Genomic DNA, 18,364 nt, shown 5'->3' with positions numbered 1-18,364 from the left:
CTGCGAGTCTTCAGGTACGTTGCGTAGTTGCCTGCGATCAGTTTTTCCAGCGCGCTTGCACTGTTGGACTCGACTTGAAACACCTTTGGCAAAACGTCGTCCACTTTAATGTCCTTCGCGATCCATTGGTTGAACTGCGCACCCTGCAGCTCCAGCGCGTTACTCTTGGTCTTGTGTACGTTCGCCGCCGCTTCAAGCCCCTTGGCCACTGCAGCCTCGCCGTAGGCGTTCGTGATCGTCTTCATCAAAGTCGTTTCCTGTCCGGGGTTCTTCTTGTTGAAGACCCGCACGTACGTGGCCATCGTCTCCAGCTTCGGGCTGCCAACGATCGACTCCACCCCACGGTTCAGTTTCAGCTTCTGGAAGACGTCGTCGGCGGACGTTCCCTTCTTCAGCCACCTCCTGAGCTTAAAGTTCGTCCACTTCGTGCTGATCGACGACGGGATGACCCCCTCTCCTCGTCGGATTCTTCTTCGCTGTCCTCATCTTCAACAGTCCTGAGCAATCTCTTAGCTGGGGTAGCGTTTCCTTCGACAAAAACCGAGCGGACATCCGTGTGGAAGCTGGTTGCAATCACGTTCGCGCCAGCAGACGTCGGGGCAGCGTTAATGCTTGTCAGGACAGCCGCAATGACCAGCAGCACGACGAGGTGGAGACGCTTGGCTGGAGATGAAGTGGGTAGGGGTGTCTTGGAGCTTGTTGGTGGAGTGCAAATAGCGAAGTGAGCTTGATAGGGGCAGTCGACGGGACCCTCTCGGCTTTCACTCCCAGCGCATGCTGCATCAGTCGAGCCTGAAAGCTCCGTGGGGCCGAGAAGTGAGTCTCTACGCGTATCGAAACACATCAGAAGATAACATCAGGATTGTTAAGGGAAAATGCCGTTATCGGATAACTTCCGGAGACCGGCTGGTCTTGGAGTGCACGAATAGCAAAACTCGAATCCATGCCCTGCAGTAAAAGCACGAGTACACTCCACGACAAAAAGATATGGACACCACCAAAAGTGGCTGTAACTTCGTCATTTTTTATCGTTTTAAGGTGCGGTTTGGACTAGAGTTGCAGAACACGCTGATAAAGATCTGCACGCTGCTAACACGCGCGCTTTTGCGCTTCTTCAGGTAGCTCACATACAAATCACTGGTTCTGCCCAGGTGACAAAACTTATGGACAGCTAATCCCCATGCAAAATCCTATATTAACCAAAACCCCTTACAAATGATACAACTTGGACTTTGTATGGGGCGACAAAGGAACCAGCCTCACGGCGATACTCGCGACGTTAGACAAATATCTGATGGCATTATTGTCTATTAGAAGGTGTGTTTAGTGATCTGTAATAAACACATCGACCATCGCACAGAACTGAGCAAGTAGTAAGCGACTGAAATTTCGAGTGGTGGCTACCATGTATTATCTGATGACTTGCGAGACACCTTCAGTTGCATCCTAGTTAGTGCCAATTTGTAGCTCTGTATGCTGCTATCTTTTGGATATACGATTGTCTTCTCCATTCTAAACTGTTGGTCGATGATATATGGCTCAGTACTAAGGTAGAGTGGAGAAATCATGGGTTCCTTTGTCGCCCCATACAAAGTCCAAGTTGTATCATTTGTAAGGGGTTTTGGTTAATATAGGATTTTGCATGGGGATTAGCTGTCCATAAGTTTTGTCACCTGGGCAGAACCAGTGATTTGTATGTGAGCTACCTGAAGAAGCGCAAAAGCGCGCGCGTGCAGATCTTTATCAGCGTGTTCTGCAACTCTAGTCCAAACCGCACCTTAAAACGATAAAAAATGACGAAGTTACAGCCACTTTTGGTGGTGTCCATATCTTTTTGTCGTGGAGTGTATTTGACCAGATACAGCTCTCACAGGAAAATTCGTTACAGGTACACATGTATCGGTAGATCAGCCGTTGCCTCCATTTCAATCGCAGCTTACACGTATGCTGTAGATCGTTAGTATGGATGGATCTGTTCTCAGCTCCTCCGTATGGCCACGCGACTCGTTGCAGACTCACCGCAATCCTATGTCCGATTGTCTGGGCATAGGCTTCAGAAGGAGTTGAGCGGTCCGTACATGCAGGTGTCATGCTTCACATGATGAGGATATTAAATGGGAAATATCACTCAAGTTTGTCTGACAACCCAGAGTTATCAAAATGACGCTATGGTTGATCTTGTCATCGCTACGGAGATATTAATATCTTAGTAGGTTGTCTTTGGAGCGGAACTAGGGCATTTTGGTCGTGGTGACGAGTTTTGAAATCTGTATTGCTTTCCTCGCACCATGTCACCATCGCCACGTGCCTGTCTCAATTGCTTTGCTTGTACTGTACACTAAACAGGTACAGGTACATGTATACATGTAGCGCTACATCTTCCGCGTGGAGACTGGGGCAGCCGGATCGTTGAAGGCATCGGAGATCGCCTCCAAAGCCAACAGTGAGGCTTGCTGCTCCGATTGAATAACGGATTCGAGGCTGCCAATCTGAGCTTCTACCTGAGCGATCCGCTCTTCCAGTCGACGACCATCCGAGCTCACACTTTCGGTGAATTGGCTCAGAACGCCCGCTTGGTTGGCATCAAACTCGCGCTTGAACTGCGTCAAGTGGACCGAAACTGCATTCACCACAGCATGTGGGTCTGTCGGTGCCGCATTGGCTTGAGCAGCACGGATCCGGTCCACTTCAGAGTACACTCGTTGCTCGCTGGCTTGGAGTTTACTGGACACCATTTCTTCCACTTGCGATTGCATCCGCGAGGAGAGAGGCATCGTGGGCGATAGTTGCCTGGAGTTGAAGGCTCCGGAGTTGTACGGGTTGGACATCTGCTGTGTGAGCGCTTCCTGCCGAAGTTGCTGGATCTGGAGGGCAACATCCGTCTGCAATTTGGCCAGCTGAGCACTTCCAGCCGCGACGCGATCTGTCAGCATATCCAGCCGCGCCTCCAGTCGTGGCAGTGCACGCTCGCACGCTTCCACTTTGGCTGCCAAGAACTGCACCTGCGAGGAATTCTGTTTCAAATAAATACACGCATTGTTAGCTTTACTCACCCCTTTTCGAACTCAGCAAGCTACGCACCCGCTCTTGCTGCTGCGTCTCCATTCGGGATAGAAATTGACCAAGCCGTTGTTCGAAGTTGTGGCTCATGCACTCGATTGTCTTACTCACGATGTACTCGACGTCAATGTGCTGCATTGGCAAGGGAGCTACAGGCTCAACTCGCATTGTCGCTGTGTTTGTGATACTGGATTGTTGCAGTGGGTGCGCTTGGATTATCGCAGTTGGTGTTCGTAGTGGATCAGATGCGAGCGCGTGAAGCATGACGGAGTTATCCGGGCGAGAGTATTCTGCACTCAGGACTTGTTGTCTTGGTAATGGGGAGGTGAGCCCAGCAACGGAAGCCAAAGTAGCGTTCACGCTCGTTTTGGTCGCCATCGCCACGGCTTCAAGCTCACTGGTGAGACCTAATTTGCTCGCAGCATCGACTGCTCTGGGCTTCTGTGGTGGCTCGCCAGGGTTTTGGACGGAGTTTGCACTTCGAGATGGAGCTGCCGTTTGCGCAGGATCTGGCAGATCTTCCACGTGTGAACCTGACTGAAATTGAAGACGCAGACCTGGAAAGTTTGTCTTCGCCACATCCTTCAGACTCTCGCAGCCTTCCTTGAACGGCTTGTTGTCACAGTCTTCTTCCGCAGGGGCTGCAGTCTTGTCTAGGTAGAGTGTCTGAAGAGAGCACTGCTGGCCGGCGGTTGCTGCTTGCAGGAAACTGCGCTGTAGTAAATCCAGACCATCCACAGAATTGAATCCACACCCTCGCAAATCGAGCTCACGTAAGGCACTCTTGCCAGTCTTGTCTCGCCGCCGAAAGAGTGAGCGCACCAGCTCCAGCTTGCCGTCCTCCGAGAGCGGGTTCCCCAGCAAACACAGCGTCTCCAACATCGAGGTATTGCTCAGCAGCAGAGCCCCCACGCCACTCTCAATAGCGTCCCCAGCTGCACTCAGGCGACGTAATGGAAGTTGCGTTAGGGAGGCAAAACCCGCTGATGTGATTCCATTCCGAGAAATATCAAGCTGCTCCAGCATTGATGGTACCGAGTCATGTTCCTGACCAAGCGCTACGGACACAGCACTGCCGCTTGATGCATTCAGCAGAATTAGCGCATCCGCGATGGCGCGTAACCCACCGTCCCGAATGTTGTTGTCGGCTAAGAGCAGGTGGCGAAGCGACGTACAGGCTTGAAGCGACTGACTCAAAATGATTCCAGCCTGTCGCGGCAGCTTGCATGACGACAGCTCCAGAGTCACAAGGGACGACGTGAACAGCGCCGAGATGGCGATAAGAGACGTCATGCTCACTTGCTGGCAGCTATAATCGCGTCAGAATGACAACCATGCGTGAGTTCCTCACCCAAACCTTCAGAGATAGCGCGTTCACTCACCTTCTCACTCGGAAGTGCGCCAGTTTGACTCGGTTTCTCGTCAACCGGTCCGTCATCATGGCGAAGAAGCGGTCCCCGGAGAGCGTGCACTTCTCGAACGACAAGCTCTGGCACTCGTGACTGCATCCACCAAAGAGCAAGTCCAGCTGCTGCACACTCAGTTGGTCCAGATTGAAGTTGCGCAGCTCCACGCTCTTGATGTTCGAGACTGGACTTGTCAGAGCATCGAGCACAATTTGGCCGCTCTAAACAGTAGTTCAATGCAACCGAGAGAGTAAGTCGCGTGCCCTGCAATTGCCTTAGATCGAATAAACTCGTCAAACTGTTAGTGTACCTTTGTTCGCACGACGCAGGTCGGAGGGTCCACCGTTACTGTCACCGTTGCGGCTGCTTCTCCTTGGGCTCCAAGCGAAGTCGCTCCAGCGTAGGCGACCTCCATCGTTGCCTGCACACAATACCACCGAGACGCCGCGGCTCTATTATTTTGGAGCAAAACGTACCATCTAACCGACACCTCAGCCCATCGAAACTGTGAATAAGTGGGGAACGAGTTCACCGTTTTATTGGAATCTGCTCTCCACAGGAACGCCGGGTGATTCCTGCCGGCCACTCAACATGAAATGTAGGGGGATCTAGGGTCCGGATCGACCGTTGAGCTTCTCCTGGGAGAACGCTAGCCGATCCACGTAGAGCTGGTACTTCTCCTTGGCAAGCTGCTCCTTCTCCGCGACGATCGCCTGCTCTAGCACGTTGAGCTGCTGCATCTTGAGCTCCATTTGCCGCAACTGGTTCTCCAGCAGTTGATTGACCAGATCTCGCACGGGGCCAGTGGCCGTGTCGTCTGCGATCTTCTGTGCCCTGGTTGCCAGCAACGCGACGGTGGTGGCGTTGGCGGCTTCTTCTGTGACAGCAATCATCTCCTTCGCGACAGGTGGGGGAGTGTCCTCCTTCTTGCCGTCTTCTGCCTTGGGGGCAGATTCCGTTGTCGTGGTTGAAGACGACACGTCCTCCATTGTAACGTCACCATCCGCGGATACGTCCACCATCTTGACGGCGGACGCAGTTCCCGCCGCTTCTGCGCTACTTGCAACCGCTGCCGCCGCATCTTCAAGCGACGTGGCAGGAGCATCGCCAGTCTTCGAAGGAGTAGCGGCATTCTCCACCTTAACTGCAGCTCCATCCGCCTCTGAGGTCGCACCCTTCTCCGACGTCTTCGCAGCCGCTGGCATCGTGTGCAAGCGCTTGATCGCACCAATCGCTGCGTGGGCCGCAGCCTTCGCCACCAGCGGGTCCACCTGCTCCACCAGCGACGCCAAGTCCAGCACGGGGGCGTTCAGCGCTTCTCCAGCAGTAAATGGTCGCAGCACCCGAACCGAGTCTCGCAGGCCACTCGGCGCCGTCTGGTTCATCAGCGGCAGCTCCAAGAAGTGCAGCAGACACTCGTCCGCCGTCTTGGTGCCGACCTTGGAGGCGACCAAGTTCCAGTCGCAGCAGCCGTCGTCCTCGTCGTTCTCGGGGCCCTTGGCTCCATTGCTCCTTGTGCTGCTCACGGCGTTCAGCAGCAGATTGGTCTCCTCCTGCGTCCACTTACTTGCTGCTGCCAGATTCTTCGCCACCGTCGGCATCAGCACAAAGTCCGTAGCATCGTACCCCTCAGGAAAGGCTCCTCGGATGTAGCACTCCTCGCAAATGCCGCTGCCCGGTCTCAACGCAAAGCCCCCCACCGTCATCTCCTTGCCCTCACTCACCCCCGCCGCCTTCCCATTTGCTCCAGTTGCCATGGGCGCATTAGCGTTCCCGGCCGCTGCGCCATTGCTCGTGAACTTCTTCTTGGCCTCAGCATTGAGCTCGAAGAAGGAATCCTCCGGGCCTCTGGCCGCCCCACAGGCCTCACAGGCCAGCGGGACGTCCGCGCGCCTTGCGTTCTCCTTCTTGGCGGCCACGAGCATGGCCACCGGCCCCTGCTCGGCACTGTTTGAGGCGCTGTCCGCTGCCTTGAGGAAGTAGTTGGAGTGCACGGCCGGGGGCATCGAGTGGGGCGGCACGTGGAAGTTGATGAGCCCCCAGTGCGTGAGGAACTCGTGCACCCTCAGAATGGCGCACGCGTCCCCCGCCAGGTTGCGGCGGCAGGCCGTGGCCGTCAAGTACACGCCCGGCTGCTGGCGGTAGGCGTGCACCATGTAGTTGCGGTATTTCAGGTACAGCTCAGCTGTCTTGGACGCGCCCTCCGCGAAAAACTCGGGCAGCATGCGCTTCTCGATGGGGTTGATCTTGTCCATGGCGAACCACGTGCTGCAGCGCGGCACGGCGACGGCGTCGGCGTCGTCATGGTCCGTGGCCGGGTCGGTGTCGACGTTGGACGCGGATTGTGGCGCTTGTACGGGGTTGCTGGAAGTGGGGAGAGTTGCGTTGGATGCGGGGGATGAAGACAAAGCTGTGGTGGCCGCTGGAGCGGAGGTGGACGACGTCGGGACGGAGCTGGACGCGCTCGACGGGAGTGGAGACGCCATGGCCGTGACAAGTTGGTGGCCACACTCCGTGGCTTTTTATTGAGTTTTTTTCCTGTTCTCACAAAATTTGTGAAATCACCTATTGTGAAAAACCTCGATCGTATTGTGAAAAACCCCGATCGCTCACACAAAAATCGCGTGAGCGATATCTCGGGGGCGCATCACATGTAATTGCACGGGGCATACAAATTTCAAGTGTAGTGAGACGACATACAGAAACCTCGGACGGTTTGTTTTAGACGTACAGTACATTTTTTTGGGGACACCCTTAATTTTAGGTAGTGCGGGTTAAAATGGGGGTGGGGATTTATTTTTATGGGTAAGTTTGCTGGCATAGGAAGTAGGATGGGGAACTTGCAATGAACGACCACCTGCAGATGAGGAGTGGTACGAGCGAGGCTTTAGCCGTAAGCTACAATGTATGCACCCTCCGAGAGGGTGCTATATACTCCGGCTGCAGTCGTGGACGAACGAAGTCGAAATCGTCTTTCGGTATCCTCGCGCCAAAAGGTGGGCAGGGTTTGCATCTGGGATTGATGTGCTTCGCGGCTGTGCTTCACAACTTGTGAATTCCACTTACTTAGTAAGTTACACGAAGAAACTAAAAGTTTATGCTGTCAGTGAACTTCAGAGTGAATAACCCCCTCTAAATGTTTGCCAGAGTCACAACGCACCAACGGACGGTTTGCAAAACGCAAGTGTGTTTTTACTCCACAGCTTTTTAATACATGTAGCATTTATTAATATTATGTCCACCCCACCTAGGATCGACTGTGAAAACAAGGTCCTTATCAATGCAAACGAGAAGACTGGGTGACAGTGGAGACTCTCCACTGTCACCCAGACTCGACTCCACTGTGGAGTCGCCTTTTTGATCTTCGGTTTTTACAGTAAAACAGCCGTAGCATGCCGTTGGTATCATCTGTATGTGGCGATACTTCTCGGGCAGTCTGTTCGTGGCTGTGCTGGTCCAGCACGGGGATATTTATCACTACTGACCTTGATTTCGTCGTACTTTATCAGTAGTGACCTTGATTTCGAATTTCGGCCAATGAGAGAGAGGTGCGTGCGATAATCTTCAGGTAACGATTATGTAATCATAAATTGTCAAAACGTGCTCTACTAAATTGTACTTCTACCAAAATGTGAAGCCAAGTTTACACAAGAAGCGTATAAAAAAATAAGAGAAAAAAACAACTTAAGCCCTGTACAAATTCGTTTATTCCAAATGATGCCTGCCATGTTAAACGTTGGGCGGACTACCATGTCACGCTAGAGCCGCCTATAGGACTGCCTACCATGTTGTGCTGGCGCTGCCTACCATGTTGTACCTCGCCGCCTACCATATTGTGCCTCGGCGGCCTACCATGTTGTACCTCGGCGGCCTACCATGATGTGCCTTGGCGGCTTACCATATTATGCTAGAGCCGCCCATAGAACTGCCTACCATGTTGTGATAGAGCTGCCTACCATGTAGTGCTAGCGCCTGTATTAGCCACAGGTTCGTCTTCTTCAAGTCATCATGGCGTGTATTCACGAGTTCCTTCGCGTGTGGCGACCCGTGTACAGCCACAATAGCCCAAAACGCTTCATGGCAGCGCATTGCTAAGACACATCCAGAACAAGAGAGATGTAAAAAGCATTAGAACACTGTCATGACGTGACTAGGCTACAAAGACACTACACCTGCGCAACACAGCAGTAACCAGCTAGACGGCAGCGAGGCGGCAGCTAGACGTGGAAGGCGATAGCACTGCTGGATCAGCACAACACATGCCTTCAGGCATGTGCTGGTTCAAAGCATGGGCGGTGAGATGCGGAGCCGTGATCAACTCGTCAGCGTAAGTGGCCGGCATTACAGTATCCAGTCCGTGACCCGGGATCGATGCAGGGTGTAGTTTTCTTTATTATTAGAAAAAAATTGTTGGCGCCAGCACCCCCTTTGCCAGTGATGCGCGTAGTTTATCGCAATACAGCAATACGAGCAGGTTGCAAGCCAGCACAGCTAGAACGAAACGTGTGCATAACGACGTCATGTCATACAGTATTCCTGTACAAGTACATGTACCGTATGTGCGAACTGGACGACAAGAGCATAAGAAGGATTGGAAACCACGACATCACGATACCATCTCAAAGATAGTTCTCAAAGATAGTTGAAGGCATACACGTGCCTTCAACAATCTTGTTCTATGTACAGTACAGTGCATATTGCTGTTTCTACAATGCATTGCTGTAGCCTCTAATAATACAGTGCTCTGCAGTGTAAAACACTTACATTTGTACCTGATCTAATGGGATAAACTTATGTTGTCGTGTGTGGCCAACCGTACCTGGGGCAACCGGCTGCGCCGGCTCATGGTGTTTCCCCTCTGTCATTTCCCATTTCGCCTCGTGTCCATCAAGTCTCACCAGCGAAGTCTCCTACAGCCATGCAGTTCGTCAAGATCCTCGCCTTCGCTGCCATCGCCACCACGCTGTGTTTTGCTCCGGCCAGTGCCTCGGCTGACGTCGAGGCCCAGGAGAACACGCCCAACGTCCGCAAACTCTACTACACCAGGTTCCCCACTCCGAGCCCTACCGTTCATACCCGCAAGCTCTACTACACCAGGTTCCCGACTCCAAGCCCCGCTGCCCACTAAAACCAGATCGTCAACTTAACAGCACGGAGGAGTGTCGTCTTTTTAGCGAAAGATTTGCAAGAAGTTATGTTGTTAAATAGAACCGAATCACTGCCACAGGTTCTCTCAGACTCGTTGTTGCGTTACCTCTCAGTTCGAACAGCGTCATTGACTATCTTTTAATTAACGACACATTGCGCACAGCAATCTCTATCACTCGTTATAGAAACACATAGTAGCAAGCAACATGTTCGAAGAATGCCAGTATGCAGCGACTTCTCCAGCTCCTGGAGCTAGCACCGAGGCATATTGCCAGACTCCATCTTAGGAATGGCATCGACGAACTGCACCTCGGACATTCATACCATTTTCGGTGCCGCTTGTCTGCAATGGAGAGTCTGGACCGCTGCGCTAGGGTGCTTCAGCATGGCCAGTGTAGGAGAGGGTGGGTGGGTTCTGATGGGCAGTAGTCCACCAGAAATCCATTCAGTTGGCTTTATACAAGTAAATGAAGCACAAGATGGAGCAGACAGCATCACTAAATCTCTAGAGCGGGCGATGAACCAGTTGGCACAACGTGCAGTACTATCGACAGTTCGACTTACACTCCAAGGCGCCTTTCCGAGTACTCGCGGCAGTACAGCACCACCGGTTTCGGGTGTTGTGATGCTGGTAAGAAAACCGCTTACGAAAGGACTACGAAAAGCCGTAAAAGCTTTGGTAAAATCATGCCAATTGGCAAAACACTCGAACGCAGTGCCCCAGAGAGCAGATATCCCGCAACACTTTACCGCCAGGTTGAAGAACGAAATGAAGACCAGTAGTAGCAAAGAGGGGTTGTAGGATCATTATTCGATTCGGAACACCCTACAGCGATTCTAGAACTCTTATAGTTTCTCGTTAAACGTAAATAGAGCGACCGCTTAACCCCCCTGAAGGTAGAAGTATGAATCATGATCGTTTTGTAACTGTGGACAAAGCGGAAATTGTACAGGATTCGCTTAAAATGGTGCTCTTACCGGCCAAGATTGCTCGCGTGGTTATTTTCGTGCGTTCCCGGGTACCAGTACTCGTAAGTGCCAAACTGAACGACCGATGCAAAGTTACTCAACTGTACAACAAAGCCGCATGTATGTGGCAGCCGAGCTTTGGCTGGCCCTGGGGTAAATGTTTTCAGGAGGGCGATATTTTTCAGCATTCAAACCTGTAAGGGCAATGATAGCGGTTGCCCCTATATCTAAAAAATCACGCGTTGTGGTTGGCTCATCTAAATAGTTTTTAGATAAGGGGGTCGTCCTATTGTCGGTGCCTTTGAGTAAGCTTCCATGGTCTTGATTGCAGATGCATAACCATTTTCGTACAATTACTGTGGAGATAGAGAGCCCCGATACCAGTAAAGTTGCTATCTCATCCCAACACTTACGGGTACCCCGGTTAGACATAGAGGGCAACCGATGCCATTGCCCTAACTAGGTCGTCTTCGACTTGGCTGGGAACACCAGTGGTATAAACGCTGGTGATGGTACCGGTGCTAATTGCCATGATAAGGGAGAACTGTGGCCCGCGTGATTCAAGGGCGTGGCCCCTGCGGGGCCGGCCACACCCATGAATATCGCGCGTGCCGCAGTTCACTTTCTGAAGCTGGTGCATGGGTCTGTTCTCTCAGCATAGCTGAGAGCTGCTGGGGTCTGACGTTGAAGTACCGAACTTAGAAACGATTACCGCTCGGTATTTCTGAAAAACGGGGAAGCAGAGAGGTGTGGCGCAGCCGGTGCAGGGGCCTTGACTGCGTTTCATTATGCTCTGAACTCACATGGGACACTTTTAGATTTTTTGAAAAGCTCAAACGTAGGTCCCAACTTAGTATACAAATGAAGCCATTTACTTCGTGTACCTTGGTGAAAAGTCACGGTAATTGCCCGGCTTAAGTTAATGGCTAAGAAAAGAAATGCTAGGCAACAGTCTAAACCGGTGTAAACCGGTGCTAACCCAAAACTTGATCGCAGCTCAACGGTACGTTATTACGTGCGATTAAGTGTCGATTTGTATACCAACGACTAGTCGCAGAGCTATTTATGCTGATAAGGTGCTTGCTTTTACACCAATGAGAGTCAATCACAAAATATGGGGCATGAGGTGCCGGCACCCGACTTCGTTTTACTATCCAATTAGAAACGATAGAAATAGAACAGAAATGATGGATAGTTAACGCATATTGTATACTTTCATAAGATATATCGGTATTAACTCATCGTCAGCAGGGTCGCACGTGGCTTGCGTGATGGCGTCCAGGAAGTGCTGCAATTGAGATCATGTATCGGGCGGCTACACGTCGACCCAGCTGCGAGTCGTAGCCAAGTCTGCCTCCAACCGAGCTGCAAGAGCGCTTCGACTGTCGCGGATGGGGTCGCTTGGTGCTTATCGACGTGTCAGCAACCTCTCGTACCCCCAGACGCCCGTCTGCACCCGCAGTCACTGCCATCGGCCTTTGAGGTGCGTAGTATTCGTACGGAATATCACTGCCGGTTCAGTAGCAGCTCATTCGCAGCCACTGTGGACCCGATATACACCGACTGTACTGACGTGTTGCGCATTGTGCCGTTGTTGTTGCTGTTGTTGTTGTGCAGAGCGGTCTGTGCAGTTTTCACGGCCGGCCACGATCAAACTCTATACTAATGCCAGTGAGCTAGCCTAGGTCTACCCAGCGTCGAATGGTGCGTGGCCATTGCTCCAAGCTCCACGCTGCCCTCATGACCCTATCACGCTATGTAGCAGCAGCGTCGCTCGGCGTGTGGCGGTACCAGCTCCGCCTGAAGCACGCAGCCAACCACAGTCATAACCTGCAGCAGGATTTCGCGTGCGCCTCATCAAGCCTACGCTGGCGGCTGACGCGTGCTACGCGGGGCTGTACGTGCGCCAAGAGGTGTCCAACCCGGAGCAGACAAACTTTGGCACATGTACGGGCGGCGTTTTCAGGAGTTCGACCGTGAGGGCGGGCTTTCGTCTCAAAGACGCGGAAGCTGTCGTTCAAGAAGGTAGACCACGTGCACGATCAGAGCAAGTATAACCTGATTCCAATTCTTTCAGTTGCAGTAGTAAGCCTCGGATATGAAGCTAGTAATCGTCGTATTGGCATGTTTCGTGGGGCTCTGCTATGATATTGGCAGCAGTCGACAAATTGGTTATACATGTGTACGGAGTTGAACTGTACATACTAAGAAGCAGATGAAAGAAATCTCGCATGTCCTCGGGAGCTCACTTCTCTACGTTGTGCTTCTTTACGATACAAAGTATACACATACAAAGTATACACACTGACGTAACTTTGTGTAGGCACCAGATGCAGCGGCTTATTGGGTTTATCGAGCTACCGCCCTACGCACTCGATGGAGAAACATCAGCGTTTGAGCAATGGAAGGGCAAGCAAAAGTTAACGCTTTAATTTTAACAATATAATAAATATATAGCTATATTATACAGCGATAGCAACATTACCATTTGTGAGCTACCTAACGTTCGATTCGCCGACTCCTAACGTACTCGCCCGAATATAAGCCCCCTCCCGAATATAAGTCTATCGCAACAAATACCGGTAGTTAACGGTTTGTACATATACATACAAAATCCAAGATATATTTTTTAGAGCTGATATAATATCTGATAATCAAGCTTTTTAGGCCTGTACTATAAAATAAAGTCCGGACTTTATTAGGGCGAGTATGTTAATTATGAGCGAGACGCTCTTTCACTAAGAAGAAATTCCATATTAGTGACGAGATCGTACTGCTCGCGTAGTACATCTAAGACCTCGCGCGCGAAGCGTGCTACTGAACATTGATCAGTGCTGAGAGACCTCGCGCGCGAAGCGTGCTACTGTTGACGTGCATTTCCTGCCTCAGTCTGTAGTTGCCGTTGAACCTGTTCGGTCAACATCCTTCTGGATGGTGTAGCACGAAGGTTGCGCCAGGTTACGCTTACGCGTCCAATTAATCCGTTGGGAGCTGTCCACCCCCTCATTCTTCGGGTGTTCCCAGTATTAATCCGTTGGGAGCACCCCCTCATTCTTCGGGGGTTCCCAGTATGATAGTTGCTGTAAATACTAATGAAAGACGTCTTACCAAGTTACCGTGCGATTACCTTGCCTGTCGCAACGTAGACTGAGCGTATTCAATAACGTTAAAAACATCCTTAACGCCAGTCACACTCGGAGTGAGCACTGCATCTACGGCATTCAGCGTCATATTTTGAACTTCTCGGGCGCATCCTACTTTCTTATTGCCTTTTGCTACTGGCATAATTGACAATTGAGATTATGCGGGCGAGGCTTGGTAGTCGCGTGTTGGTTAGAAAGGATATCCGAAACTGAATTATATTGAGTTTATCAAAACTACCTTATAGAGTCTGTCCTATCATGTCTTACCAACGAGTACACGAAATCCCAGCTTCTAACTCAACCATGTTCATTAAGGGGTGCACAGGGAAAATGTCGGTTGTTGCAGATATTATGAAAACGGCAACTTCAACTTGACCTCCTCTCGGCCAATCAGAATCGCCAAATCCGGCAAACCGACCAATCACATTGCAGCACTCCGCTGCAATTGTACACCCATGCAAACAACTCCACAGCCGCACGTGCCTCGATGCGGAGTCACACAACTAGACTGCGAAGTGTCCAATCGTAACACCCCACTCAATTCGCAGTCTACTCGAGCGTGTCCGTGGCGTTACTGCGCTCGAGCAGGTAGCGAAGAGTCTCCCCAATCGTCAGGAAATCAGCGAGCTGGTTCTTGGACTCAATGTAGCCGAGCTCCACGACACTACTCGTGACCTTCTCGCGGATGAAGTGGTACATGATGTCGATGTGCATGGTGCGAGCCTGGTAGCCGACATTCTTCGCCAACGCCATGGCACCTTGGTTGTCCTCGTAGATCACCGTAGGTCCATCCTGCTCCGCACCCAAATCCTTGAGTAGTAGTCGCATCCACACCACCTCCTTCACACATTCGCTGAGCGCCATGTACTCCGCCTCAGTCGAACTTAGCGCAACCGTCTTCTGAAAAGTCGAGCGCCAAACCACGGGAGCACCACACATCATCAGCATCATCTCGCTTACAGAGCGTCTGTCGTCGTGGTTGCCAGCCCAGTCGGCGTCCGAATACACGAGGAGCTCCGTGCCAAGCAAGCCATCATAGACGATTCCGAGGTTCTTGGTTTTCGACAGGTACCGTACCACACGGATACCAGCATCCCAGTGCTTCTCACCGGGGTTCTCCAGAAAGCGGCTCAGTTTAGCCACCGCTGTCAAAATGTCGGGTCGAGTTCCACACGCCAGGTACATCAGACTTCCCACGAGAGAGCGATATGGCTTCGATTTCATCGTGGCCTTGTCCGCCTCGGTCTGGGGTCCGTCTTAGTCAACTGAATACTTGGGTCGAGCGGGGTGAGGCACGGCTTCGCATTTTCTTGACCGAACTTCTTGATAATCGACGTGGTATACGTTCGTTGGCAGATGCCCAGGGTCTTGCGCTCCATGTCGTAGTCGATTTCAAATGTCCAGGATAAACCGAGCGCGTCCGAGGTCTTTGATGCGAAACTTGGCCGCGATGCCTGTCTTCACCGAATCAATGACGGTCCGCTGGCGAGGTGCAATCAGCATGTCATCCACGTAGAGACACACAATACACTCGTCGTCACCTTCACCTCTCGTGTAGACACACGGATCGGCGTCGGCAGCACGAAATGCCATGCTCTTGAGATGCGCGTCGATCGTCCCGTTCCATACGCGAGACGCTTGCTTGCGTCCATACAGGCTCTGCAGCAACAGACAGACGACGTCATCTTCACCTTGAGCTTCGGCCACATCCAGGAGTTCTCGAAGTCCTTCAGGCAGTACCATGTAGATCTAATCTTCGACCTTGCCGTACTGGCAAGTAATTGGACGATTGATGGATCTGGACCTCGCCACAGATGCGGAATAGTGACAGGCCCAGATGGATCCAGATGAATCTGGATCTACGCCCACGGAGATCCAAGATCCAAGATCCATGAATCAGATGGAGCTGGATCCGGACTCAGATGGATCGGGATCTACGTCGACAGAGATCCAAGATCCAAGATCCAGGCGTAATCAAGAGGCTGTGGACACGACCCTACGGGCAAGCAGCTGACACGCAATGAAGGTAAAGGGAGTCCATAGAGTCGGTAGGAACCGATCGGATGATAGGAGCCACATGGCAATAGGACTTTGGGATAGGAATGAACTTAAGCATAAATCAGACCAGAATTTGCCTTGTACATCGCAAGCGCTTCCTCCCTCGCCTGGAAACGGGAACGACATTGGTCCTACATGGCGTAGAGAGGTTAGCGATAGCAGATCTAGTGTTGGTTGTAAGACTGGAGTAATATATTGGCCAGGTCCAAGACCTTCCTAGTGAACTACCTGCAAGTGCAGATCCAAGATCCACCGGAGTTATCTGTTTGGCCGGTGCGTCCTTCTCGTCTCAACTGTCAACGACACCGTCATTGGAGGCGGCAAACACGACCAAGGAAGACCTGTGAAGGCAACGTAAAGGACAACAACCTCAAAAGGCAACAATCCGGCCGGATCCAGATCCAGGCCGCCAGATCTAAGTACAAGACTACTGGATTTGGAATACTACCGCGAGCAGAGTGAAGATTTCCACGCTGCTCCACCCACATCCCCGCGTCTCGCCCAGACTGTTCTCTCGTCAAGGCTCGGACGCTTCGGAAGACACCAGAGGAGCAAGATCCAGCCCTACCGACGGGTACACAAGGTGACCAAGTTCAGCACACAGATCACGGATCATCGGGGGACCCCCTCCGTAAGTCGGTGTTCGGGCGCAGTTGGGAAGTTGGATTGGCAATCTCGCAGATTTTGCTGATCCCGCTACACCACAATGGTGCGCGTACCCGGATCTTCTGGTGACTCGGGATTTCACCGTGAGTCCCAAGAAGAAGTTCGAGTGAAGAAGGAACAAGGGGATCAAGCGTCTTCGGAATCGGGATCGACGACGACGCTGCTGAATGAAACAAGATCCACGGATCGGCAGAGTGCAAGGAGGACCTCTGTCGGCGGAACCGAGGTGGATCCAGACATGGATCCAGGAGAGAAACCTCAACCTCCTCCACAGGTCCCTTCGAGGACCCCGGTGGATCGCGACGAAAGTCAAGATCCACTAACAAAACAAACCAAGGCTGGCCAGGATCGGTATGCATTTGCTGACTCTCCAGTGAAACAAGAGCCCTACATCTTCCATCCAGACAAGACCCAGACGAAGAAGACCGCTACGAGAAGGAAGATGAAGGCCCCGGAGCTGGAGGACGAAGATCCAGAAACCTCGGTTCAGGATGGATCCAAGGCATCATGGATCCGTCATGTACGAGATCCATCCGATCCAACTCCGTGCCACGACGGAGATGCTGTTCAACCGGCTGAAGGTGCTGGTAGGCGAAATCCAGCCGAAGCCGGATCCCCCAATCCCGGATCCAAGATCACTACAAGAAGGATCCACAGAATGTCGGACGTCGTCACCTTATGTCTCGGCTGCAGAGCTTGGGTCGGACGCCTCTTCGGAGCCGCGATGCATGTCACTTGGACCATCGGAAGCCTCGATGCTACGAGCCCGAGCCAAGATCCAACGTGAAGCGAGTCCTCAGCCCCGATCCCAGCCTCGATCCAAGAAGCAGTCAGCTCCATCAGTGGATCCAACAGCGACGGCATCAGGATCTGACATGTCGACTGGCAGGTTGGAGTCGTTCTTCCAGGCAGCTATGAACAGGTTCTTGAAGGAGCAGGGAGCTTTGACCCCAGCCATGGCACCGGGGGCGGTTCAGAATCATGGATCCCGAGATGTCGAGATGGAGTCCACTGGATCGTCGGATCCGGATCGACACTGGGAGTTCGACCCTGACGACATTGACTTCCCGGCCCCAGCACGCGCTACAGTAGTCACCACCGCGACCGGATCCACATGATCCAACGAGTCCGGATCTCAGCGGTCTCGGATCTGAAGGAGTTCTCTGGCAAGGATCAAGACGAGGATCGAGCGAGAGCTTGGGTCAGTAAGGTGAAGTCTGCGTTCCTCCGCGATCAAGCACCTGACGAAGAGAAGTGCCTGACCTTCGCGGATCTGCTGTCTGGATCGGCGCGGAACTGGTACCGCCAACTACCTCGATCCACACGCAATAGGAGAAGTGCGAGCATGTGGACCATTTCATTGAGACTCTGGGCGATCAGGATCTGGCGGATCGGCTGGCATTGCTCCGACTGCCGGATGCTGACGAGTTGGAAGAAGTCCTTCGTGCCTTGGATCAGGCGAAGAACCGACAGAAGAAGTCCGCGTATGGATCCCGCAAGTACCGACAAAAGGCACCAGCGACGCCTGCGCCGGCCGCTCCAGCCAAATATGTGCGTGCGATCCAAATCCAACCTGACTCGGGATCCGAGTCTGGATCCAGCGATGGATCGGACTCCGAGTGCGACGAATACCGCATGATCTATTTTTGTCTGCCTCCCACGACCATGCGAAACCAGTCGAAGAAGAGCCGAAAGCCCTGGAACGGAACCCTCTAGACCGGCAGCAGCAAGATCCAACCTCCCGCGATCAGAGATCCAAGATCCACGCTGACGGATCCGACCGAAGCCGCTGTACGCACTGCGGATCCAAGAAGCACTCGCATCTCGGCTGCTGGAAGCGGTTGACGTGTGAGAAGTGCGGCAAGAAGGGTCATCCAGGTGACCATTGCCTCTTCGTGTGCCGTGGGTGTGGTG

The 18,364-nt window shown here is 52.4% G+C and overlaps 3 protein-coding genes across 3 annotated transcripts; 1 reads left to right on the top strand and 2 right to left on the bottom strand.

The window, feature by feature from the left end:
- Positions 1-44: 44 nt before the first annotated feature.
- PHYSODRAFT_432303 (hypothetical protein) lies at positions 45-410 on the bottom strand (the record flags this gene model as incomplete). The annotated part of the gene is made up of 1 exon (XM_009530452.1): positions 45-410. A coding segment is annotated over one exon (366 nt), but the record flags the coding sequence as incomplete, so codon positions are not given.
- Positions 411-1,236: 826 nt separating this feature from the next.
- Positions 1,237-5,360, bottom strand: PHYSODRAFT_286230 (hypothetical protein). Its single transcript, XM_009530451.1, has one exon. It carries the CDS (start codon positions 4,351-4,353, stop codon positions 3,046-3,048), a length of 1,308 nt encoding a protein of 435 aa, XP_009528746.1. The 5' UTR covers positions 4,354-5,360; the 3' UTR covers positions 1,237-3,045.
- An 11,130-nt stretch (positions 5,361-16,490) lies between these two features.
- PHYSODRAFT_333269 (hypothetical protein) lies at positions 16,491-18,166 on the top strand (the record flags this gene model as incomplete). Its single annotated transcript, XM_009530450.1, has 4 exons — positions 16,491-16,970; positions 17,011-17,538; positions 17,607-17,660; positions 17,783-18,166. The coding sequence occupies 4 exons, from the start codon at positions 16,491-16,493 to the stop codon at positions 18,164-18,166; spliced, it is 1,446 nt and encodes a 481-aa protein (XP_009528745.1).
- Positions 18,167-18,364: the final 198 nt, after the last annotated feature.

Source organism: Phytophthora sojae (genome assembly GCF_000149755.1).
Source record: "Phytophthora sojae unplaced genomic scaffold PHYSOscaffold_5, whole genome shotgun sequence".
Lineage (NCBI taxonomy): Eukaryota > Oomycota > Peronosporomycetes > Peronosporales > Peronosporaceae > Phytophthora > Phytophthora sojae.
Note: the sequence above shows the minus strand (reverse complement) of the source record. Positions and strands in the feature narration are given on the sequence as shown.